The 27,583-nt window shown below is 33.8% G+C and overlaps 1 protein-coding gene across 1 annotated transcript; it reads right to left on the reverse strand.

Annotated features, from left to right (window-relative positions):
• Nucleotides 1-16,063: 16,063 nt before the first annotated feature.
• On the reverse strand, nt 16,064-25,880 carry LOC149258456 (carotenoid cleavage dioxygenase 8 homolog B, chloroplastic-like). The gene is made up of 10 exons (XM_089417383.1): nt 25,539-25,880; nt 25,307-25,380; nt 23,230-23,454; nt 22,946-23,057; nt 21,692-21,823; nt 21,399-21,599; nt 18,588-18,781; nt 18,200-18,389; nt 17,609-17,711; nt 16,064-16,209 (listed from the first exon to the last, which is right to left on the reverse strand). Exons 1-10 carry the CDS (start codon nt 25,878-25,880, stop codon nt 16,064-16,066), a joined length of 1,719 nt encoding a protein of 572 aa, XP_089273509.1.
• Nucleotides 25,881-27,583: the final 1,703 nt, after the last annotated feature.

Raw genomic sequence — 27,583 nt, forward strand, 5'->3', positions numbered from 1 at the left:
AGTTTAATGAATGAGGAGCTGCGACGCAAGTCAATTGCGGAAAACTAGGGAGGAGAGGCTCTAGCTCTAGCAGATTGTGGTAGGAGAATGGATCGAGGCTGGCAAGGGCGATCAGGATCAAGAGGCCGATCAAAATCAAGGAGAGTTAGAATCATCTGCTTTCATTGTGGCAAACCCGAGCACATGAAGAAAGAATGTCGATTTTGGAAGAAAGGACAAAAGGATCAGAGACCATCTAATACAAATCACAAGTCATCCAACACAAATGAAGGTGAGACCACTGTTGTAGCCACAAATGGTGATGTGTTGTTTACTGTTTCAGTAGAGGATGCATGTGTATATACATCTAGTAATATCTTTGATTGGATCCTTCACTCTGGGGCATCTCACCATGTAACCCCATGCAAAGATAGTTTTGTTTCATGTAATCCTGGTGATTATGGTAGAGTGCATTTGGGGAATAATCATTTTTGCAGTATTGTTGGAGTGGGAGATGTCCAGATCAATGTTAATGATGGACAAGATATATTGTTGAAACAAGTCAGGCATGTACCAGAAATGCACATGAGTTTAATCTCTATGGGACGACTGGATGATGAAGGCTATTCGATAAGCTTTGGAAAACAAGGCTGGAAAATTAGCAAAGGTGCATTGGTCCTGGCCAAAGGACCCAAGATAGGAACATTATACACATTGAAGACACTGATAGGAAAATCAGATTTGGCTGCTGTCACAAAAGAAGGAAATTTAGCAGATCTGTGGCATAAGTGTTTGGGTCACATGAGCGAGAAGGGCTTAAAAATCCTTGTTGATAAAAATTTATTTCCAGGTTTGAAATCCTACAATCTTGATCTTTGTGAGCATTGTATATATGGTAGACAAAGAAGGGTTTCATTCCTTAAAGGTGGCCATGATAGAAAGAAAAATGTGTTAGAATTGGTACACTCAGATGTGTTTGGGCCTGTTAACATCAAATCATTAGGAGGAGCATCATATTTTGTAACTTTTATAGATGATGCATCCAGGAAGGTTTGGGCATATCCCATGAAAAATAAAAGTGAAGTGTTTGGAATATTTCAAAAATTCCATGTTGTTGTTGAAAGAGAGACTAACAAATTGCTGAAGTGTTTAAGAATAGATAATGGTGGAGAATATTTCTCAAATGCATTTAACGAATATTGTAATAGGTTTGGCATAAATCTCCTCAACAAAATGGTGTTGCAGAAAGGATGAATCACACCATTATAGAAAAGGTGTGAAGTATGTTGTCCAATTCCATTTTGGAGAAGAATTTTTGGGCTGAAGCAGTCAGGACCACTTGCTACCTCATAAATAGATCTCCAACTACAACCTTGGATGGCGATATCCCTGAAGAAGTTTGGATTGGTAAGAATTTGAATTATTCTCACTTGAAAATCTTTGGATGTGAAGCATTCGTACATATTCCCAAAGAAAATAGAACTAGGCTAGATGATAAATATATGAAATGCATATTTTTGGGATATGCGGATGAAGATTTTGGTTATCGTCTATGGGATCCAGTCAAACATAAAATTATTAGAAGCAGGGATGTTATATTTAATGAATTAGAAATTTTCAAGAGGACTATAAGTGAGTTGGAGGTCAAGAAGGTTATTGACAGGTTTGAAGAGCAGCAGGAAAACATACCACCAATACAAGAAAATGAACAGCAAATTCAGGAGCATGAAGAACAACAAGTGGAAAATGATGAACAACAAGAAGAAGGAATCTTGCAGGAACCTTTATAGGAGATTCAACCTAATAATGCAACACCACAGTTGGTTCACAGATCTTCTAGGCCTCATAAGCCTTCACAAAGGTATCCTCCTTCAAATTGTATTTTGTTGACTGATGAATGTGAACCTAATTATTTTCAAGAAGCTTTTAAAGTCGAGCACAGTAAAGAATGGAAGAAAGCAATGGAAGAAGAAATAAACTCTTTGCAGGAAAATAAAACCTGGGAGTTGGTAAACCTCCCAAAAGGTAGAAAGGCTCTACAAAACAAATGGGTGTACAGGATTAAGCATGAAGGTGATGAAAAGAAGGAGAGGTATAAAGCAAGGTTGGTGGTGAAAGGTTTTGCCCAAAAATAAGGTATTGACTTCACTGAAATTTTCTCACTTGTTGTTAAAATGTCATCCATTAGAGTCATTCTTGGTCTAGTTTCTACTTTAGACCTAGAATGTGAATAGTTAGATGTAAAAACTGCATTCCTTCATGGTGAATTGGAGGAAGAAATTTATATGGAGTAGCTAGAAGGCTTCATAGAAAAAGGCAAATAAGGCCTTGTTTGTAGGTTGAAGAAGAGTCTTTATGGGTTGAAACAGGCACCTCGACAATGGTACAAGAAATTTGATTCATTCATGTTGGAACATGGTTTTCAAAAGTTGGAAGCTGACCATTGTGTCTATATCAAGAGGTATGATCAAGGAAAGTATATCATATTATTGTTACATGTGGATGACATGTTGATTATTGGGCATGATAAGAATAAGATCAATAGGTTGAAGAAAGATTTGGGTAGAAAATTTGCAATGAAGGATTTGGGACCAGCACAACAGATATTGGGCATGTGGATTATGTGTGACAGGAAAAACAAAAGGTTGTGGCTGTCAGAAGAAAAATATATCAAGAAGGTGCTTGACAGATTTATTATGAAGGATGCCAAGCTAGTTGGTACACCCCTTGCAGCCCACTTCAAGCTGAGTACTGAATTATGTCCTAGTAATGACAAGGAGAAAGAAGAGATGAGCAAGATTCCTTATGCTTCAGTAGTTGGCAGTTTGATGTATGCCATGGTATGCACACGACCAGACATTGCATATTCAGTGGGAGTAGTGAGTAGGTTCCTTGCCAATCTAGGCAAACAACATTGGCAAGCAGTAAAATGGATTTTGAGGTATCTCAAGGGTACTAGTCATTATTGTTTATGTTTTGGTCATGATGAGACTGTGCTTGAAGGATTTACAGATGTGGATATGGCTGGAGATATGGATACCAGAAAGTCCACTACAGGTTATTTGTATACATTTGTAGGTGCAACAGTATCTTGGGTGTCAAGGCTACAAAGAATAGTAGCCCTCTCTACAACAGAAGTAGAGTACATAGCTGCAACAGAAGCTTGTAAATAGATGTTGTGGATGCAGCGATTCCTAGGAGAGATAGGAATAAAGCAGGACAAGTATGTGTTATATTGTGATAGTCAGAGTGCCATTCATGATCTGAATTTGAAACTACTTGAAATTTGTTTGCAAGGTATTCAATTCAGAAATAAACATGTTTAAAAGACTTCCATGTCTTGCAGAAAGGAATCACATGAAATTTTCAGCTGTTTATGACCCATCTAAGCATAGCAGAATTATTTCCTTTTACTGTTTAACACATTAAAACAAATTTTTTCTGCAAAATAAACCAACCACATATGCAAAAGAAGTTGATAAAGCAGTTCACCCCCTCAAGGGCTACGTCTGCTGGGTCTAAAGCCCCCAAATGGGCTTGTCCTTGTTTTTATAAAATGCTCAAATTGAAAATACAGCTGAATAGAAGCATCTACAGGAGAAATAGATGGTAGAAATGGATTCAAAACACTTCAATCCTTCAGGATTGACTATTGGATCACCTCCAATGGATACCTGCAACCTTGTACAGTCTTCCCAATACTGGCCCCTGGTGGCTCCTAGAACTTTCACGGCTCCAAAACGTATGCAAATGACCTCTGATGGCTGTAAGACCTGCACCAATGGCTTCAGAAGGTCGAAAATACCCAAAAAAAAAAAAAAATTCGTCCAAAACCGACTTTCTGGGCCAAAGTTATGGCCATTTACTCCTGATTGCCAGTTTGGCCTAACAAAACCCCAGTTACATTTAGTGATGGCCAGTTAAGCCCGCCAAATATGGCGGGACCGCCAAATTTGGCGCTCTGCCAAATAATCCGCCAACTGACTGCTGTTACAATAAATGTTGCATGTGACCAGCTGGCGGGTTTGCTTTGGATTCCGTGCCCGGCGGTTAGTGGGCTGGCTCCTGGTTCCCAGGCCGAGGTCACATGGAGGGCGGGGGCTGGCGCTTAGGGGCTGGCCCCCTTAATTTTCCCGCCGGAACCGTGGTTTGAATTCAAATAAATTATTCCGCCCCAATCCTTCACCGTTGGCTCCCATGGTGTAACGGTAAGTTGTTGCACTCTTACATTGTAGGTCGGGGGTTCGATTCCCCATCCAACCAAAAACCCATTTTACATACCCCGACATATATTCTATTGATGTCATCTGGGGCCACGTGGCGGCCTCCGAGCCTGCCACGTGGTAGCTTCTTACTGGCTGTTGAAAAGGAAATATTCCCTAGAATATTCCAAGGAATATTCTATGGAATATTCTTTTTTTAATTTTTAAAAAAAAAATCAAATTTTCTAATGTTTTGGGCAAAATATTCTTTTGGCCATATCTTCCTCATACGGCGACCGTTTTCCGAACCGTTTGTGGCGCCGGAATCGGGAGGACGAGCACTTTGCAGTCGTTTAGCTTTGAACTAGTTCTGAGCACTTTGAATTTTGAGCATTTTTACGACACCTAGGACATGAGCACCTGATCACGCCTCCCCATTGGGAAGCTTTTGGACCCCAAAAGCCTTCAACTACCTGTTAAAGAGGTGAGGGTACAACTCCCTCACTCTGTCCACCTCCATCCACTTTGCCTTGTTCGGTTTGCTGCCTTTGAAACCAACCCGAACATAATCTACACTGCCCCTCCTTGAAGTGCGTGTCCTTCTGTCAAGGATTGTATCTTCTTTCAGCTCATCTAAGAATTCTAGCGAGAAATCTTCTATAGATGGCAGCTGAACAACACTTTCATGATCAACAATCAAAGGAGGTTCATACAAACGTAAATTATCCACATTGACAATAGAATACATTTGCATGTAGGAAGGCAAATCTAATTGAAAAGCATTATTTCCAACCTTCTTGAGGATTTTGAATGGACCATAACGAATAGGCTTCAGCTTTTTACCTTCTCCTTGCATCCTTTCCTTACTAATGTACAACCATACCTCATCCCCTTCTTGAAACTTGTGATCGACTCTATGCTTGTCGTGTCTTTCCTTGTACTTGCTTTGACTCTTTTCAAGCTGTTCTTGAATTTGCTGATGTATTTGCTGAATTCTTTCAATGAATGAACAAGCTTTGTCAATATCACTATGTCCCTCAATGGCGACATCTTTCTCAAGAATGAAATCAAGAGGTGATTTTGACAAGTAACCAAAACAAGCTTCAAACGGTGAGGTGTTTGTGGAAGAGTGCTTGGCACGGTTGTAAGCATGCTGTATGTAGTGCAAATGTTCATCCCAAAGCTTGGGATGCTTGCTGCAATAACCTCTCAAGAGGTGCACAATGGTTCTGTTCACAACTTCGGTTTGTCCATCTGTTTGCGGATGGAAAGCAGTGCTTTTCTTCAACTTTGTGTCCATCATCTCCCATAGGTTGGACCAAAAATTCCCCACAAATCTGGAATCCCTGTCACTAATAATGGAAGTAGGCAAACCAAAGTGAATCCATATATGATGAAAAAATAATTCAGCAGTTTGTTCAGCAGTTATAGTTTTCTTACAAGGCATAAGTATACACATTTTGCCGAAACGATCAACTACTACATATAAATAATCATGCTGCTTTCTAGATTTTGGCAAACCTCCTACAAAATCCATAGAGATGCTCTCCCATGGTCTAGAAGGTACCGACAAAGGAGTATACAAACCAAGCTTCCTATTGCTAGGCTTGCTTATAGCACATAATGAACAATCTCTTATGAACCTTGAAACAAAATCTACCATGCGAGGCCAATAGCAATACCTCTGTAGATGTGCAATTGTTTTGCTCACACCAAAATGGCCAGTAATAAGAGAAGAATGAGCTTCTCTTATGACATTTATCCTCTCCCCCTGTGGTATACACAACTTGCCCAAATGAAACAGCAAATTGTTATGCATGTGATAATCATTTTCCTCTACATGATTCCCTTTACTCAAGTTAGCATACACATCTTTAAAGTCATCATCAGATGCATATTGTTCTATGTAACTATCATGTACAATGGAATCATTCTTAAGTAAAGTAACAACACCAATAATAGGCCTTGAAAGCATATAGGCAACCTTATTCAAAGTACCTTTCTTGTACCTTATTACCAAATGGAACTGTTGCAAGAAGCCCATCCATCTGAAGTGTCGTGACTGTTGTAACTTGATTTGTGATTGCAAGTACTGTAAGGGCTGATGGTCAGTATGTATAACAGTTTCTTTGCCCATCAAATAGTGTTTCCACTTTTTGACGCTTTGTACCAACGCATACAACTCCTTATCATATGTAGGATAATTTACAACAACACCATTAAAAGTTTCAGAATGAAAAGCAATAGGCTTACCATGCTGTAGAAGAACTGCACCCATAGCATAATCACTAGCATCAGTTTGTATCTCAAATGGCTGTCTCAAATCTGGTAATGTAAGGACTGGAGCTGAACTAATCTTCTCTTTCAAAGATTCGAAAGCTTTTTGCTGCTTTCCTCCCCATTGGAAAGCATGCTTCACACTTGTCACTGCATGCATAGGAGTTGCTATAGAAGAGAAGTTAGAGATGAACTTCCTCCAATATTGAGCTGCACCCAAAAAACTTCTTACCTCTGTTATGGATTTGGGAGTAGGCCACTTCACAATAGCCTCAATCTTAGCAGGATCAATTCTCAAAGCACCTCCTCCTACTATGTGTCCCAAATAAACCAAAGAAGTCTTTCCAAATTCACACTTTGACATTTTAAGAAATAACTGATTCTTCTTCAAAACATCAAGTACTTTTCTAACATGCATGGCATGATATTCTCTAGACTTGCTGAAAACTAAGATGTCATCTAAGTAGACAATAATGAAATCATCAAGAAAAGGACGCAAGACATCATCCATTACCCGCATGAAAGTTGCAGGTGCATTGCACAAACCAAATGGCATCACAAGCCACTCAAAGAGTCCTTGTTTGGTTTTAAAGGCTGTCTTCCAAATGTCACTTTCTTCAATTCTTACTTGATGATATCCACTGTGCAAGTCTAGCTTAGTGAAATATCGAGCATCTTTCAACTGGTTTAGCAAATCATCTATCCTTGGGAGTGGGTAACGATTCTTTACCGTTATCTTGTTCAAGGCCCTGAAATCAACACACATACGCCAAGTGCCATCTTTCTTTGGAATCAATACAATCGGTGACCCACATGGCGAAGTACTTGGCCTTATGAAACCCTTGTCCAACAAGTCCTTGATTTGCTTCTTTATTTCAACATTCTCCATAATAGACATGCGGTACATGCCTATGTTTGGAAGAGGACAATCTGGATGCAAATGGATTTCATGTTGAATCTCCCTCTTAGGAGGCAAACCTGTTGGCTCCTGAAACATCTCATGATATGCATCAACTACATCATATAGATCTGATTTAAGTTTTGGATCACAATTTTCAAATGACTCATGATTCACATCAACCTTGGGCTTAATCATAAGAAGAACAAAATTCTTACTTGAATTGACCAGCCTTTTTACCTGTCCTGCCTTCACCATCGCTATATTTGTCTTCTTGCGATGAGCTCTAACAATGAACTCCTTGCCATCTTTGAACAAATGATATTTGTTTTCATGGCGATGAAAGATAGCTTTCCTGTCAAACAAGTAAGGACTTTCCAAAACAATTCCTGCTATATCAAAAGGTACCACATCAAGTTCAACTGTGTCAATAAAATGTGCAGTAATTGCAAAGCGCAATGTGCACTTTCTTGAAACTTGTAAATTTGCATCCTTGCAAATCCATCCAAGTGGATATGGCTTCGGATGTGGAACGGTCTCAAGTTTAAGCTTCTTGACCAAGTCCTCTGATATAAGGTTTGCTTGTGACCCACTATCAAAAAGTGTGTCAATATTAGTATGTTTTGAAATCACCCTCACATGAAACAGTTCAATTCTTTCTTCCTCATTAGGAGCTTGTACATGGCAGTTTGAGGTACTAGTGCTGGCTTGAGTTTCAATTTCTTTTCCCTTCAAGTTTTTCAAACCCATGGCTGTAATTTTGGTTTCATCACCTGAATCTTCCCCTAAATCTTGTGGTGTAGATGTAGTAGCAGCAGTTTTCTGTTTCCCTTTGGATTTGTTAGATTGAGGTCTCTTTTCAGGATGTAATTTCCAACAGTTTTTCTCCTCATGGCCTGGTTTAGAACAGTGTTTACATATCACTTTCTCACTCTCCTGTTTGACAGATGCATTCTTTTTGCCCTTTCCCTTGGAGGTTTTCTCTTTGCTTTTCCCCTTGGGGGGCTTGTTTCTACCCTCTTCAAATGTGTTTTTTCCCCTTGCCTCTAAATGGGTAGCTTGGACACAAACCTCGTCCAGGCTAGTAGGGTTAAACATCAAGATGGTGTGTCTAAGGTAGTTATGCAAGCCACCAATGTATTTCAGCAAGGTGTCTTGGGTCTGTAAATCTACCCCTAACAAGAGAGCTCTTCTCCTGAATTCTTGGGTGTAGTCTTGGACACTCTGACCCTTAAGTTGTCTGAAATTTTGCCAGTTCATAATGGCTTTCTGCATGTGAGCAAGAGGATAAAACTGTTTTTTAATGGCTAACAGAAATTCAGGCCATGTTAAGGTAACCTTACCAAATTTCTTGATCTCCTCTTTAGTCTTGGCCTCCCACCAGACCAAGGCTGCTCCATCCATTCTCAAAGAAGCCAACTGAATCTTTGTGGCATCATCATGCATATTTTGGATCCTCAAGTAAACTTCCAACTGCCTAATCCAGTTGTCAAGCTTTTCTGCATTCACTTCACCATTAAACATAGGTAATTCGAATTTTACATCAAGCTTCAAAAAAGGAATTTTCCCAGAGGATCTATGCTTATGAACAGAAGAAGATGAGGATGAAGAGGAAGAAGGTGAAGATGGGGGTGGTGGATCACCATTACCTCCATGTCATTTCTTGGAATGATCATCATCCTTCTTACCTCCTGAAGAGCCCTCTCCTTCATGTGGATGTTTGGACCCTTCTCCAGCCAATTTCTCATTTCTTTCTTGGTACAATATCCTCACCATTTCAGTGAGATCTAAGAAAGCCTTTCTGAAGACTCTTTCTTCTTCTCTTGGATCTGTCTCTATAGGAATTTCTCCTTCATGTTCAGACATCCTTGAAGCTTCTGCTGAGACTCTTGAGGGTGAAATTGAAGGTGGAGGTGATGGCTCTCTGGCCTTCCTTGACTGAGGATTCTCTCGTTCTCTAGTCAACTGTCCTTCCCCTCTTTTAAGTTTCAACCTGGTAAGCATCAATACTTGCAAGACAATTAGAAGATCTTTGCACAAAAACAATCAAAAGACAACTACACCATAGATTGACTGAAAAGAGCATTTATCTACTTTGCAATTGTATAACAAGAGCATTTCGAAGGTTTCTTGGCTCAGTTCAGGCTCTGTCTATAGCTTATTTGACTGATTTTGATACAAAGAAGCAACAACCTAGCTCTGATACCAACTTGATCTGAATTTGAAACTACTTGAAATTTGTTTGCAAGGTATTCAATTCAGAAATAAACATGTTTAAAAGACTTCCATGTCTTGTAGAAAGGAATCACATGAAATTTTCAGCTGTTTATGACCCATCTAAGCATAGCAGAATTATTTCCTTTTACTGTTTAACACATTAAAACAAATTTGTTCTGCAAAATAAACCAACCACATATGCAAAAGAAGTTGATAAAGCAGTTCACCCCCTCCAGGGCTACGTCTGCTGGGTCCAAAGCCCCCAAATGGGCTTGTCCTTATTTTTATAAAATGCTCAAATTGAAAATACAGCTGAATAGAAGCATCTACAGGAGAAATAGATGGTAGAAATGGATTCAGAACACTTGAATCCTTTAGGATTGACTATTGGATCACCTCCAATGGATACCTGCAACCCTGTACAGTCTTCCCAATACTGGCCCCTAGTGGCTCCTAGAACTTTCACGGCTCCAAAACGTATGCAAATGACCTCTGATGGCTGTAAGACCTGCACCAATGGCTTCAGAAGGTCGAAAATACCCAAAATCAAAAAAAAATTCGTCCAAAACCGACTTTCTGGGCCAAAGTTATGGCCATTTACTCCTGACTGCCAGTTTGGCCTAACAAAACCCCAGTTACATTTAGTGACGGCCAGTTAAGCCCGCCAAATATGGCGGGACCGCCAAATTTGGCGCTCCGCCAAATAATCCGCCAACTGACTGCTGTTACAATAAATGTTGCATGTGACCAGCTGGCGGGTTTGCTTTGGATTCCGTGCCCGGCGGTTAGTGGGCTGGCTCCTGGTTCCCAGGCCGAGGTCACATGGAGGGCGGGGGCTGGCACTTAGGGGCTGGCCCCCTTAATTTTCCCGCCGGAACTGTGGTTTGAATTCAAATAAATTATTCCACCCCAATCCTTCACCGTTGGCTCCCATGGTGTAACGGTAAGTTGTTGCACTCTTACATTGTAGGTCAGGGGTTCGATTCCCCATCCAACCAAAAACCCATTTTACATACCCCGCTATATATTCTGCTGATGTCATCTGGGGCCACGTGGTGGCCTCCGAGCCTGCCACGTGGCAGCTTCTTACTGGCTGTTGAAAAGGGAATATTCCCTGGAATATTCCAAGGAATATTCTACGGAATATTCTTTTTTTAATTTTTTTTTAAAAAATCAAATTTTCTAATGTTTTGGGCAAAATATTCTTTTGGCCATATCTTCCTCATACGGCGACCGTTTTCCAAACCGTTTGCGGTGCCGGAATCGGGAGGACGAGCACTTTGCATTCATTCAGCTTTGAACTAGTTCTGAGCACTTTGAATTTTGAGCATTTTTACGACACCTAGGACATGAGCACCTGATCAATTCACTTGGCGAAAAACCTAGCATTTCATTCAAAAACCAAGCACATTGACTTAAGGTACCATTGGATTCGGCATGTGTTGGAGGAAGAACAATTATCCTTGGAAAAGATCCATACAGATAGGAACCCTGCTGATATGCTCACAAGATTCTACCACAAAATAAACATGAGTTATGTAGAGGCATGGTAGGACTCGGTGTGACTTGATGACTCTTATTTGGCTTCAAGTGGGAGAATGTTAAGTGTGAAGTCAAATTCATGAATCACATGCAGGATTCTAGATTCTTCTACACCGCCAGTAGTTTTTAGTATCACATGCAGGATTCTAGATTCTTCAACACCGCCATTAGTTTCTAGATCATTCCAGATCTCCATCTAAATCGCATATAGGATTCTAGATCCTTCTTCCGCCTCCATAAATTTGTAATTGCTCTGGCCAAGGAAAGCAAGCCAAGGTCCAGGTCTGTTATGTAATTCTAAGTGATTTCTGTTCTCCAGTGATTGTTTTATCTATTCCGTTATTTCTGACTGAGTAATCTTGTTGTTTCTCCATTTGTCTGTCTCTATGAATTATTCTCTGCTATTTTCGTCTAAGCCTCTAAGTATAAAGCCGCTGTGTGTTATGTATGCTCTGATCTAACAATGTGTTTGCATGCTCTATTGTGTTAAGCATTCTTTTGGGAATATTATTTTGGAAAGTGTATGCATTTGCATGCATAGGAACAAAATTCGTTGTGTTAGCTTTCTCTACGTATTTGCATGCACTGAAAATAATAGCTGAAGGGCTATTTCATTTAATAAAGTTTATGTAATTCACATGTAAGAAGATTATAATTGATGTGTGAGTTTACTTTAAAGGAATGTCTGGAGAGTTGTAGTGATTTGTCTTGAAAGAATGAGTGCTTATCTGAGGGGAATATTAGTTAGTGAGGTATTGGTTTATACACATGCATTGATGGTTATACGCTTATAACTAATGCATATGCAATGTTGTTAAAGGAAGCATATCACAATATTTTGTTTGCATTCCATGAATGTACATTAATATATGGTGAAGAAACACTAATATAGATTTATGAATTTGATTGATTAATACTTTTTGTAATCATGATATCGAAGTTTGTTGATGACAACCATGACACAAAAGAATGGTGACATTGTGCAAAAGATAAATTATGTTTAATATTGTGGAAGGTAAATAATTAATGGTCCATGTAGATGAGTGCGATCTGCAGGATGGTCGATTGATGAAACAACGAGGCCACAACGATATAAAGATTGAATATTTGTGGGTAAATGATATCGTGATGATTGTAATAGATTTTAGATAAATATGTTGTATTTGAATTATATTTTTTTAATATTTTATGACAATGGTTAAGGGATGGGCTCCCTTATAAGAAATTGAGTGAGGGGTGAACACCCTCATAAGCGTTTAATAATAAAATTAAACGTTTCATAGTTTTCACCCTACGGGGTTTCCAGGGTATCAGTGTTCAATGATGTGATTTCTTATCGTGTCAGTTTGATGATGTTGATTCCTTGCATGATGTGATATTCATAATATCAAGTATGTGATTAAATAATCTAGTTAAAGGAATCATGAAATGGATGAAAGGTTACATTAGAAAGTTTATGTTAATATGCTACATTAGTGGTTGTAATTGTTATGTAATTCTGTATTCTTTTACTAAATTTACTATATAAAATGATGATGATTTTATCTAATGGTTAATGAGGAATCTGGAATAGTAATTTGGATAGTTACCTTTGGGTAAAGTTGTCTAAATTTTTTCTAACTCCATGCATTTTCATGGGAGATTACAAGGAGATGTTACATAAAGGAAACTTTAATTTATGTAATTTGACTTTTAAGATGTTAAAAAATAACATGGTGGCTTTGTATCAAAAAATTTATGGACAACCACACTTTTGTTTCAGATGCGACTTGTGCATGACCCTCTGTCACATGTAAAATGGCCCTTGGGGGGCTTGAATATTTCCATAGAGGGAAAATTCATTTCCTTGGATGTCATTGCTTACTTCGCAATCTCTCTCAGCATATAGAAAGGACTGGAAGTCATTGAAATGGTACCAATTGGAGACGAACCCAAGAAAATGACAATGGACTGTGGGAAATTGGGTAGCAACAACATAACGACATCTCCATACCCGATGTCGAGCTTAACCAAACCAAAGACGGACGTACAAGAAATAAAATTGACTTATCCATGAGAGTAAACCTTCCCATTAGATCCATGTATAGTGCATGAACTCTCTGCAAGTTCCACCAATCTCTCAAAACAATAATCGTGCAGAGAAATATGGCTGGAGATTTCAATATTAGGAAGCTTGGATCTATAAAAATATGAAGGCTCCCTCGTTCTCGTGGTTGCTGCCATTGTCAAGAGTACTCCACCCCACCATGATGATAATTAAGCTCTTAAGCTCTGTTCTTCTTCTTGCAGATCGTTACAATTGTTGGGTTGTGCCCTGATGAGTATTCACGCCTTATCCAAGATGCTTAAGAATTGTGGCTTTGCATTCAGATTCTATTGGTAGGAACTTGCTGTGTCCTAATTTATTTTTTCAATATTAGGAATTAAATAAGTAAAATTTTTGAAATTTAAAATAAGAAAATTAGATTTTTTGCAATTTCTTAAACTTGTACAACCACATTAAAAATATTAAAGTGGTTGATATAGTCAAAGGCTTCATAAATATAACAGAAAAAACTATTGCAACATGAAGAATGCCTTACTGATGCACACATTTACTTGATTAACCATGTATACAAAAGTTATGGGTCAACTTTAACTTGAGAAAAAAAAATAATTACACATATTTTTTTTTAAATGGACTATATTGGAATAATCTCAAATCTTTAGGAAATTGGTGGGGGAAGAGCCATGTGGCATGAATACAAATTTTTAAATTTATTAAAAGTGAATGCAACCTAACAAACTCTGTAACATACTATAGTCATTGATAAACATTCACATGAAGCATATATTGAGGATATTCTCTTGAGAATCAATCTAGGCGGTCAATTAAAAAACGTCAAGAGAATCCCATCCACCTTAAGTTGAAATAGGAAACCTTTGGCAAATATGACATTGAGAATATTCCCGATGACTTCTCAATAACAAAAGTGTTTGAACTAGGAAGATTTGACCAATTAAACTAATCGTCAAAGCTACTAAGACTATATCAAAAATCATTAACCACAATTAGCTCATCTAATTTGAATTATCATCATCAAATTAAATGAGATAATTTTTTATTTATTTATTTATAATATGTATATTAAAAATATATTATTATATAATAGAAAATAAAATTTTAAAATTAATTTAAATAATAATAAGAAATATATAAAATAGATATAAATAATTTATTTATTTCTCTATAAAAAAATTATAAACTCTATCAAAATTCAAAATTAAGTATATTTTTATTAAAATTTAATTTATTCTTATGCATAATTTATAATTGGTTATTTGCGAATAAACTTGATCTCTTAGAAAATGATTAAAAGCAATATCAAAAAAGGGTCATAACTTGTTATTTCACTTAGAATGGACAGCTTTTAAGTGGATTTTTTTTTTGATTTTTTTACAGATATATGGTTGGATGCTGGAAAAAAATTTGCGGTTAAATTTTGATTTTGTGTTTTTTAAATTATCAAATTTTATATAAATTAAATCAAAAAATTAATGAAAAACTTTCCAAAAAATCACATTAAAACTATTAAAAAAATAAACTATATTACTGAATATTTTTTTCTTTTCCTAACTAATCTAGTAACTCAACCAAATAAACTACCTTCCTTACATCATTATTATTAAATCACATTGAACAGAAAAAATACTAAATAACCTTCCGTTCATGATGTTCAATAACCTTCAATTCATATTATATGGACCATTCAATTTCATTTCACTTAACGAAAATAAAAGTCCATCTGACCGAATGTTTGCTCCTTTCTCTAATCAATCAAAGAACCCAACCAAATAACAAATAACACACATCATGATTATCAAATCACACTACGTGGAAGAAGTGCTCGATAACCTCCCTTTCATATTATATGGACCATTCTATGAATGGTTCATATAATATAAATTGGAGGTTATCGAGCACTTTTTTCGACTTCATAATTAATATATATATCTATCTATATATATAATTATAATTTAAAATAATTTTTGGGATTAAATTTTTCAAAATATAATTTATTTTCTGAGTTACTTATTTTAATAAAAAATTATATTTTAATTAATTTCTTAAAAAATTAAATATTTTGATGTTTAAAATAAATTGAAAATTAAAACATCATAATATTATATTTTTAAGTATATGCAATTTTTTTAATATTTTATATGAATATTGACGTATAACATTTTAAAATATTTTAATAACAATAAAATATTTCTAACACATTTTATTTATATAGATATAATTATGTAAATAGAGATATATGTTTCATAAGTGTTTAATACAAAAATACGAAATATTTCAATTTTGGCCCTAATTGAAATATTTAAAAACTAACTTTTCTTTATTTATTTATGTGTGCATAAAGCATGTGAAAGTAAACAAAATGTTATTAGATAAAGAAACAATTTTTACGATCCTTAGGAAAAGGTGTCATTACTTCCTTGTTAGAGATGAATTTGACATGTCACATTAAAGGAAAATATTGATAAAAGAGTGATAAATTAGTTTAAATCTATTTTAATTTCAGATAAAATCCTTGTAATCTTGAAAATTTTGATACTTCTCATACATAGATTCAAAATTAAAATCAATTTATACTACTTAATCAAAATTCATTAAAAAGTATTATTTATTAAAAAAAAAAATATAAATCAATCCCAAAAAAATCATTTCCTTAGGCTTCTAAAAAATTTCATCTCTCCAATAACAAATTCAAAGTTAAAATAAATTTACAAAATAATATCAAAATTTATTAAAAATATATAAATATATTTATTAAAAGGAAAAATAATTCTAAATTTGTTTGAAATTATCACAATATGTATTGCATACATTCTTTTGTATAATAGATATGCATTCTTTGAAATATCCAGCTTGCTTCTTGGGATGCTTGTGCATCCCCTAGTTTCAGCGAAATGGAACCCAGCAGCCATGCAGACCATAAGGTAGTCCATAGGGTAGTTTTGCCCTCGCAATTTCTGTAAACGTTGAACCGTCCAGCAGAACAACAAACGCTCCCCCGTGCCTATCGCTAACCAACGATATCACCACTCCTGCATACAATTCAATTCCATTAAAGAAGTTTGACTTGATAAATACTAAATATAGTTGTATATTAAGTGTTATATAAAGGCGAGATTACTGTAAATCGATTTCAAACACCAAAATTCTAGATTTGAAAATATTAAAAGCTAGTTTATTATTATAAATATGATGACTTATAATAATAAATATGATGTTTAATAAATAGAATGAAAAAATAGTAAATTAATTATTGGAGTAAACTAATTATAGTAGATTAATTATTAGACTAAAACTAATTATGGTAAACCAATTTCATTTTTGTTCTCTAAGTTCGCTTAGTGCATGATGTTTAATATTTGCAATCTCTATCATAATTATTTATTTAGTAGCATATTATATATATATATATATATATATATATATATATATATATAAGTAATCTCTAGGCAATAACTAGTTTTTTAGTTGTTAGCTAGTGCAGGTCGTGTGGGGCATGGTCTGTTGTCTTTTTCTTTTTCCCCACTGGATTCAAAATCTCATGCTGTGACATATTTGACTATGTGACATTATTATCTACCTTAACTCTTCAGATTCCTCATTATAATAAATAGATTTTGTTCTTAAACGTACCAGATTACTACACTAAACCCATATTCGCAACATAGATCCATCTCAAATACGGATCTAACATGAGCAGAGAGGGATCAAATTTATTCATGTGCAAATCTTTTTAGAGTGCAAAATACAATGTGTAATTTTTCATTGTTTAAATTGTATTTTTGATTGCTATATATAGAACCAAACAAACTTTTTAACCATAAAAATTAGTTTTTCATTATGGATACATAATTTTGTTAAATGATATATAATATATATATAGTTGACATTAAAATATTTTACATAACATGTATATGGAGACATTTTATCACGTCAAGTTAAAATGATTTTTTTTATTATTAATATATTTTTAAGTATATGCCAATATTAAGTAGTATTAAAATGTTTTATTGATAATTCACATTGAATGTTTTATTATATACAACATTAAAATATTATACTTTAACATTTTGTTTTATAGATAGATATATATGAAGTTGACATCTACATAAATTAGTTAAGATAGATCTTCAAATAGTTTATTTAAATTTTTTGTTGAAATATTTTTGAAAAGTATAAGGTTCAAACATTTTATTCAAACCTTTTTTTTTTTATTTCTAATTATTTTACAACATATTCATTTTTATTATAATTGCCAACATTATTTTTCTATAAAAGCATAATTTATTTTTATTTAAAAAAACACTTATCAATTCCATAGACAATCTTCATAGTGAATTACAGAATGAACCTCTCAACTCAATAATAATAATAATAAAACTAATTTATTACTGCATTTACTATCAATAATAATAAAAGTAAAATACTTACCATCGTCTTCAACATGGGTGTCTGGTCTAGCGACAAAGAAGGGCTCAGATGGAATGCCTCCTTCCTCGTACCAGTTCTTTGCTTTTCTCTCCTTCAAATCAATCTGCACGAGTCATCAACACATTCTTATTGCTCTTATCCTTAGCCATTGTGATTAGAGATGTTAGAGGTGAAGATAGTTTGTTATTTATGAAGTATGCTTTTATTATAACACTAGTTCAATATGATGTGTAATGCTATCCAATGTTGTCTGTTGGTCATCAAAATTGATTTGAAATTTTGTACATGTCCAACAAAATAAATATTATGAAAAATCTAAAATTAAAAAATTAAATTACCATACAAAACATTTAAATAATGTGACTCATAAAAAAATTCAGAAATGAAAAAATTAAATCCTTCTTAACTCATATTAGATTAATATTTAAAATAAATCTATAAAGATTATACCAATTTTAACATAAAAAATTTAACTTTCATACTGACCTTAAAATTAAGTATTAACATTCACCCTTTATATGGATAAAGGGCTAATTAGCCAATCCATGCTAAAAATATCATATAGTGTTAATGAAATACAATTACGCAGACCTTGGTGAGGGTGTTTGGAAAGTTGCAGGGGCGTTGGGCTCCACAGGCATATGCATAACGATATTGCCTCCCCGCGTTCCGTGGATTGATGCTGCACATGTCCATCCCTTTCCCGTGTTCCTCCGGTGGCAAAGCAGCAACTAGTTCTCCTTTTGGACTGCCGTCCAGCGGTAGGATGAATCGTCCCACTCTGATTAAAAAAAAACTCACCAATATGGATTCTGTTAATTTCTGATATTAACTTCAGTTACCACGTGCAAATTTCAAGCCCGCATATCTATTTAATTGATTAATACTGACTGCTGTTTCGAGCTTGTTGAAGTCCCTAAACCCTAAATTCTTGAAAGATTTTTCTTTGCTTCCAGGGAAAGGTGTTTGGTAGGCTTACCTGGCGTCTGGAAGAACATCTTGACCAGAGAAGGATCTCAACTCTTCAAGCCTGAGCTTATCTAAGATGGTGGGATCAGCATAATGCTCACAACAATCAGCTATCACTGAGATGGGGTTCCCATCGTTGCCGTTGACTTCATAGGCATTAATGAAGTGAAATGTCACAAACAGTGGCACTTCCACCGATGCTACCTGCCATCATTGCCACAAGCTTTCAGGGATGCAATCGAAAATAGTGAAAATCTGTTGTCAGCTAATGGCATTTAATCCAATTACTGAAAGAAGGAAACGATGCAGTTTTGTAATTTTTTTTTGAGTGGGGGAGCGAATTCTCGCTGAACAATCATAATACATCGCCGAAATGAGCAGATTTCATCATATAATATCGCCGAAGCGAATAGAATACGTGCAGATTACATCAACATCGGAACATATACGTCATCATAGAATCATGTGCTGCAACAGCAGCGCGCAGCATTGACCAAAATCGATCCTGACTGGGGGATGCGAAAGCCTACCGCCCAAACCAGCGCGTCATGCACTCACGTGCACAGTTTTGTAATCCAGTTTTGTAATCTATGTAATGTAAGCGATGCAGTTTTTTCACAGCCCCTGATGTCTTAAATCTTTGGACAGATTAAATTATTTTGTGGGGTTGCGTTATATTATTTAATAAATGTTGAATGTTATTTTTTTTTTAATTTTGCAAAGTAGTTAAGGTTTATCGCTTTTATGATTTTTCTGAGGTGAAAGAGTGTTATTATCAATTTATGTTGTTGGGATAAAATGTTTACATTTAAATTGTAAATAGTTTATTGGGGTTTATTAATTATTCCAAAGGGATATGGTAATGGTAGATCGTTTATAATGTTTTTCATTTAATATGGTTTTATTATTTATTTTTGTAAGTGTTGAAAATGTTATAATATTAATTTATGTAGTTTAATAAAATGTTACATTAATAGAGTTCAGGCTTCTGTGATCCATATCAAGTTAGAGAGATTTTTTTTGGCGAAAATCACAAGTAATATCATTTGTCTACGCGTTTCGAACCAATTAGTGTGGTTCATCGTCAGGACAAGTTGAAGAAACAGATCCAGCAAAGCAAGTTAAATAATCTGAGCAGAGCACCCAACATCTAACTTGACCAACGACTAGTTTGACTCTAGGACCGGGGTCAAAATTATTTTATTAGTTAAATAAGAAAAAATTAGGACCAAAAAATATAAAACAAATTTTTGAAGGTTATTTAGTTAAAAAATATTATTAAAAATTAAAAGCTAATCATAATATAGAAATGTTACATTTAAATTATAAATAATTTATTGAAATTTATTTATTTAAATAGTTTATTCTGCTTGAGAAATGCTCATATTTTTTGATTAATGCTCATGTTTTTTATTAAACAATTTAAAGACAAATTTATAAACAATTTAAAGACAAATTTATTAGTTAGAATAAAATGTGCCTTTTAAATTATTCATAATTTATTAATTTAAATATTTATTAATTAAATGTATGAAATAGTATTTGAAATTTAATGTTAATATTTTGAATTAAAAAATATTCGATGTAATGAATATTTTCTAGTATTTTTTATATTTTAGAATTATTGTTTATTAGCTTTTTTGGATAAATTTTTTATTTAATTAAATATTATAAATAATTTTAATATTTTATCTAAAAAAATAAATTTATTTAATTAATAATTTTATTAATAAAATAAGATTAAATAAATTTATTAATAAAATAAGAGTTTCCGAATCATTGCATCACATTTTTGATAGTATAAAATTATTTTTAAAATTCATCGTAAATATTTTTATGATATATTTTTTAATTTTTAATATTTTTATAAAATTTAAATAAATTATTAGTATAGAAATATTATTCATTCATTTATTATTATTATTATTTTATTTTTAATAGCAATTCTTTTTTATTATTTAATCTATAGAAATTTAAACCTTAAATTTCATGATTTATATAATACTTCATAACAAAATAATGCTTAAATTATTAAACCATCTTATTTAAATTTTAAATAAAAAATAAATCTATTTTTTTCAACTTATAATTTTTCACTTTAAAATTTTATAAAAAATTTAACATGTTATAAGATTAAAAGAATATACTAATTAACTTTGGACTATAAAGTGATTTAATGTGTTATAAAATTAACAGAATATACTAATTAAATTTCCAGTATAAAGTGTTTTAAAACTATTTAATTATTTTCAACTTTTGTTTTTCTTTTGATATATATTATATTTTGAAACTTTTAGGATAAATATTTGAATGATGTAATTTGCAAAATCTAAAAAAACTAAATTTATTTATGCATTTAAGATTTATTTCAAATTTTAAAATCACACTTTTATATATATATATATATATATTCTATTCTATGTGTTTCATCAAATTGCTTCTCAAAATAATTAAAAACTGTCTGTACTTTTTATTTTTATTTTTTTTCCTAAAGTACAACCTTGCCCATATGATATCCCATCGTCATCAAAATAGCTTTACAGAGTTATGTTTCTTGCTGCATTAACAACTTGATAAATGATTTTGTGGTCTCCAATCATATAAGGTTTTCACTAGTTTGCTGCATACGTTTGAATTTCCTTCATAGAACTAGGCTATGCAACCAGCTGCATAAGATTCTGCTACAAGCAAATCAAGGTACTATGATTTCTGAAACTTCTAATTTACATATCTCTCTAATTTCTAACATCAGAGCAAAATCATTTACTTAATATGATTCCATAAATAGAGATTGAAAGAACAACATGAGAGGGGCACTCACCAGGTCTCCAGTAGCTTTTGACATGACGTGCATAAATGCCTTGGACTCTGGGTGCCATTCGAATTTGTACAGAGGCGTTGGTTCGGCTCTCAACAGATTCTTCGCACAGTACCTCAGTGGCATTTCCGGAATTACCACATAGTTTTCCGTTACAGCAAATGAATGTACCCAACCAGGAGCGGGACCGCCTCTGCAATTCACCTGAATCCCATAAAGAATTATTGTGCATTATGGATCTGCGACCCAAAATTTATCATTCTATAATTGCAGAAAATCAGCAATACTGATCTTACCCGTCCGATGAAAGTTCTTTCGTTCGATCCAGGAAGCATGCGGGCGACAGTATAACCAGGGTTGATGAGATCGGGGATCAACGTGATGAATTCCGTATCAGAGACTGCTGGATGAGCGGAATGAATTAACCCCTGCGAACCACAAAATCCATTAATCAGTGACCACGATCTACAGAATATTGGTCCTAAGCAGATTTATGTAAAGGGATCACTTCTCAGAAGAGTATGTGAGTTAATGAAATATTTGTATGAGGTCGATTTATTAGAAAAGGTCAAAAGACTGTCCAGTTCATGAAATATTTGTATGAGGCAGATTTCCTAGAAAATATCGGCTTCCTGTCTGTTCAATTACCGAGCTTACTTTGAGAGTGTTTATAGAATTAGAGCCATCACTTTTCAATAACAAAAATATTTTAATAACTATGACTAGTGTTTGTAGAGTTAAATCCATGACTTTTTAATAACAAAAATACTTTAATAATTGAGACTATACTAATTAATTAATATTGTTATTTAATTATAAAATAACTTATAATTTTTCATATTTGTTATAATTAGATAAGAAGAAAAAAGAAAAAAACAATATAAGAGAAACTGTGATTAGTCTCTGATTCTACAATAATACTCATTAATATTAGATATCATTTTTGGGATTCAACTGAGTTAAGTAAGTCATTTAGGTATGACCATTTCTATGAGAGGTAGTTGTAAGTGACTAATTTCTCATGATTTGAATAGTTCACTTAGCACTCATTGCATAGCAGGGGTGAAGAAGTGGAATTGAAATTGGTGAAATAAGCTTGCTTGAGCCAGAGGCGATCTGGGATGGGTGACCTCCAAGGAAGTTCTGGTTACCGGGTGCAAGCCTTGGAAGTGATGATTGACACTATGTGATCTATTTCACCAGTTTCAATCCCACTTCTTCACCACTGTGAGCATCACCCGATGCAATCAGTGCTAAGTGAACTATTCAAATCATGAGAAATTAGTCAATTACCGCTACCTCTCATAAAAATAGTCATAAGTGAATCACTTACTTAACACAGTTGAATCCCAAAAATAATACCATAATGCACTGCTTAAACCCCCTATATTTAAATACCCATTAATATAACCTATTCCACCCAAATCTATGAAGGTTAATCTTAACTGACATCTATTGAACCCTAAAATGTTTGTATCTCGAGATGTAAAAAAATTTGTATCTCGAGATGTAAAAAAATAAAAACCGATAAATGTGAGTTATAACGTTACCCCTAGATTATCAGAATAATCAAACTTGCCAATAGTTTCGAGAGTGTTGGGATCAATCTGGATAGACCCCTTTCTTGTCTCTGTCAGGCATACAACCCGTCCATCTCCAAGCCTGCAAAACTCGACATGGTTGAAAAAACAAAACTACGTGAAGTGTAATGATCATGGGAGTTCAGAATTCTGGTATAAATATGGATATTTTGAATGGTGGCACAAATTTTCCAGGAAGGTCAATATGCTGGTAAGCTATCGAAGCAGCAAGAAAAATGAATAAACGAAACTACCTGACCACTCCTGTATTTGCATTGTCAGTCAAGGAAGCACCAGAAAACAAACTGGCGAGTTCTCCGATGTATTTGAAGAAGTTGGACTGCTGTGGAACCTCTGAAAATTCCCTGTAACAAATCTTGTTATACTTCTTAGCTGCCTGGTAAGCCTCGGATTCTAACTGTGCATGCCCCGCAACCAATCTCCCATTCTCGAAATGAAGGCGAACTAAAGTAGCGTACCTGGCACGAGACAAGACAATTCAATACAGATATTATCAGAGGGCATCATATTTATCTGGATTAGATTTTGCAATATTCAAGTTCATTTGGCTTATGTCGATAGAATTTCCAAAATATTTTAAAATTTCCAAGAGAGTTTCACTGAGATATCCTATAGAGTAATATACAGAATTTATGACATCATTGCTGTAAAGCTGACCCAAGGAATATTTTCAGTGCCAAGAAGGCTCAACCTAAAAAAATAGATTAAATAATATATAGATTCAATATAGATATCCTCTTAATGGCATCTATCTTTAGGGCATACATCTGATTCGATTTTGGAATATTTAAGTTTATTGGGTTCACGTTCATTAAATTTCTGGAATATTTTAAAATGTCTAATAATATTTTATTCAGAATAAAATATAGTATTTAACACATCATTGCAATAACCTTGAGCTCAAGGAATACCTTGAGTACTAAGAAAAGCTTTATTTAGAAAAACAATATATATTTTTCCTTAAGGAGCATGGTTTTAGTGTTTTGTGAATTAAAATGTGTTTCTGAGCTCATAAGTGTATTTAGAGTAATGTAAATCTTTTGATATTTGATTTTTGTAGATTACATAATTGAAATTTAAAATTCTCAATTTTTTTTTGCATGAAGTAAAAATTTCTAATTATTAAATAATTTAAAGTTTGTATTAAAATTTTACTCAGATATTTTGCACATTAAAATAGCAGTTGTCTATAACGTGACTTTTTGAAAGCTTTTTCGGCGGGTTTTTCTGGTCGAAATCTCGCTGGAATTTATTGGAATCGCAAGTTTGATAGCTAGTTTCTGCACAATGAAAGCGTCCTAGGGGTTTTCGAGGGTGCTGAATCCAAATATGCAGTTAAAAAACCATTTTAACTGCAACAAATCAAGATTTAACCTCAATTTCTTCGGCCGGATTCCGTCACCTGAATCTCCAAAAAGTCGCATTATAGACAACTCCATTAAAATATAACACTTCAATTATTATTGTTGTAAATTTGAGCCCTAGAAAGATCTTTAGTGGTAAAAAGGTTCAATTTAGGAAAACAATATATATATTTTTCTTAATAAGCCTAATTGTTTTTCCAGGATGATACAATTTTTGGAAAACTTATAAATTTAAGCTATTTAAAATGTGTTTTTAAAGTATAAAAGGATTCAAAGTTTTGATGTCTCTTGAGATATTCCATTTCTAAAGATTACTTAACCATTAAGTGTTTTAAAATCTGCAATAGAATTTCCTTATGATATTCTAAACACTAAACATTAAAATATTGTAGTTAAGTCATATTTCTCAATTACAAAAAGTAGTGTATATGTTTAGTAAGGAATATGGTTTGAGAGTGGCCATTTCCACAGTTATTCATATTGTCTAAAGCTTTGGGATATGAATTGTGTAGAGTGTTTTCCAAATGTTTCAGTGGACACTCCACTCATCCTCAGGGACCAAAATCATTAGGGACTAGAAAACTTTATGGTCCCTGATGATAGGTCCAGTGTCTACTCCAAATATCCCACAATAAAAACATTCTAAGCTGTTCATATTCCAAAATTTCAGACAATAAAAGTATAATTTTTGTTTTCCAATTTAACACAATTTTTAGTAAAATTGTGAATTTAAATTGTTGAAAATATATATTTTTAATATAAAAATAGATTCAAACACTGAAAATTTATTGCAAATTACACAACTGAAATTAAAAATTCCAAAAAAATCTACATAACTGAAAATTGAAAATTAAAAAAAATGATTTAAAATTCCAAAAAATCCAATAAAGTAAAAAATAAGAAAGTCATTCATATTACAACGATAGGTTCTGAAAAATACGCATACCCGTCAAAAAGGTGCCTGAATTTATAATCGCCTATATGAAACATCCCTGGTCCGTTTCTGAGATAAGTACCATGCTGTATATAACCATAATAGAATGTGAGGACACTAGCTTCATGATAACCAGTGATTCAAATTCATCAATATCTAGATTTTTATAAGTTATAAGCCAACGAATCATTGTATAGAAGTATATGCAAAACCGAAAAATTGATGCCAAATACAGCAGACTGACCAACCAGAGTGGAACATGACCATCGACTGCAAGTTCACCCTCCCAACGCTCCTTGGGGACGCTTTGCCAGGCCGAAAGCTTACCCTTAATGCACTGCTGATTGATGGTTCTCTCATCCCCTTTTTTATCACGAGATGTTGGTGCAGCTTCAGCTTGAGACCTTACCCTTACTCTATAATGGCATCGATATTCTTCTGAGAATTTGAACTTAACATGCTCTGAGGACCTGAGAGAGAAACTTGGGCGTTTGCTAAGGAGGAATTGAAAACCAGACGTATTTCGTTCTAGTTGGTTCGACATAAGGAACTCAAGTTTTGGCGAAGAAGACGAAGCAACGGCCATAGTTAGCCCAGTAAGAGATGAGGAGGAAGGTAGAAAGTCACAGAGATAATTAGTTGCTTGAATATATGAGTTCCCAGTAGTGGATTGGAATTCAGGAATTCACAAGGGTGGCGTTAGTTTTCTGAGTAGGATAGATTTAAAAATATTCTTTATTATTAGATTTTAAGATATTTTCTAAATATCAAATTTTAAAATATTTTTAAAATCTACCATTAATATATAATTACAGTGAACGTGACATCCCTATCATTATGGCGAATTGCATTCAACCAATATCATATGAACATGACATCCTGTCCCTGTCAATGTGGCGAGTTGCATTCAACATCTTTCTTTACATTTAATTTATTTTAATGGCTGAACCAATCTTTCTGTGGCCAAACTATTATAGAATTGCATGCAAAGTTAGCCAGTGTGACTTTTCAATAATTCAGATTTAAATTAGCATTCCACCATCCGAGTGGAGAATGTCGGTATGCTGTATGTCTATATCATTCTTTACACCGCCGACTCCATTAGCTTTATTATACGGTGACATCCTCCGTAAAGGGATTCGAGAAAATTGCTGTATCCAATCTCTAAGTCAAATTCGTTAAAACAACCATTTTTATAATGAGTATGCCGCTCAGTGGAGAAAATATTTCCTAAAACAAACGAATAAACTGGATCATAAATTAATATCGGCTACACAAAAAGGCGCCCACTTTTCTGAATGCCTGACTTGTCACACCATCCTTGGATATGTTATCTAATAAAAATTTGTCAACGGGTTTATCGTAATGGTTTCTGGATATGTTTAACGCTCAGTTCACTAAAATGAGCATATTCTCAATTTGGTATATCCTCATCAATTTGGTATATTATATTAAAATATGGAAACCTTTAAAGTTAATAAATTCAGGTTACATCTTTAAAGTTAATAAATTCATTTCACATAACGGTTTTTTTAAGGGTTTTAAAGTTAATAAATTCAGGTGACATCTTTAAAGTTAATAAATTCGTTTCACATAACGGTTTTTTTGAGGGTAGCTAAAATATTTTTTTTATGAAAAAAAGTCAATTCAGCAGTGAAGCATATAAAAGTCAATGATTGGGTTTGGGTGGATAGTTTAAGGGAGCAAATTAACTATTTTGTCATTTCTCTAATTATTCACAAGGTAACTTTTTGGGAAATGTAAAAGGTTTTTAATTCAATTTATGATATCTTAGTTTGATTGTTTACTATTATATAGCTTATGGGGTTTGGGTGGATAGTTTAATGGAGCAAATTGACTATTTTGTCACTCTCTAATAATTTACCAAGTAGCTTTCTAGGAAATGTAAAATGTTTTTCATTCAATTTATGATATCCTACTTTAATTGTTTCCTACTATATAGCTTATAAGGTTTGGGTGAATAGTTTAATAGAGCAAATTAACTATTTTGTCACCTCTCTAATCATTCACAAGGTAACTTTTTAGGAAACGTAATTTTTTTTTTCATTCAATTTATGATATCCTACTTTAATTGTTTACTACTATTTAGGAAATGTAAAAAAATTTTCATTCAATCGATGATATCCTACTTTAATTGTTTAATACTATATAGCTTATGTTTAATTACTTCCATCTTTTAGAAAGTATACCATAACCACGCTATATATATATATTTTGGTTTGGCACAATATATGAGGCATAGGAATACATCTTTACTGTTTCGACTTG

Source organism: Pinus tabuliformis, chromosome 6 (genome assembly GCF_031772625.1).
Source record: "Pinus tabuliformis cultivar Carrire ecotype Pingquan chromosome 6, CPIR1, whole genome shotgun sequence".
NCBI classification, from domain to species: Eukaryota; Viridiplantae; Streptophyta; class Pinopsida; order Pinales; family Pinaceae; genus Pinus; species Pinus tabuliformis.

Coding starts and splice junctions, on each gene's coding strand:
- LOC149258456 (XM_089417383.1), bottom strand. CDS start 25,880: ATGGCCGTTGCTTCGTCTTCTTCGCCAAAACTTGAGTTCCTTATGTCG. Junction 25,381..25,538: donor GTCATGTTCCACTCTGGTTG/GTCAGTCTGCTG, acceptor GGTTATATACAG/CATGGTACTTATCTCAGAAA. Junction 21,824..22,945: donor ATTATTCTGATAATCTAGGG/GTAACGTTATAA, acceptor TGTGGTTCGCAG/GGGTTAATTCATTCCGCTCA.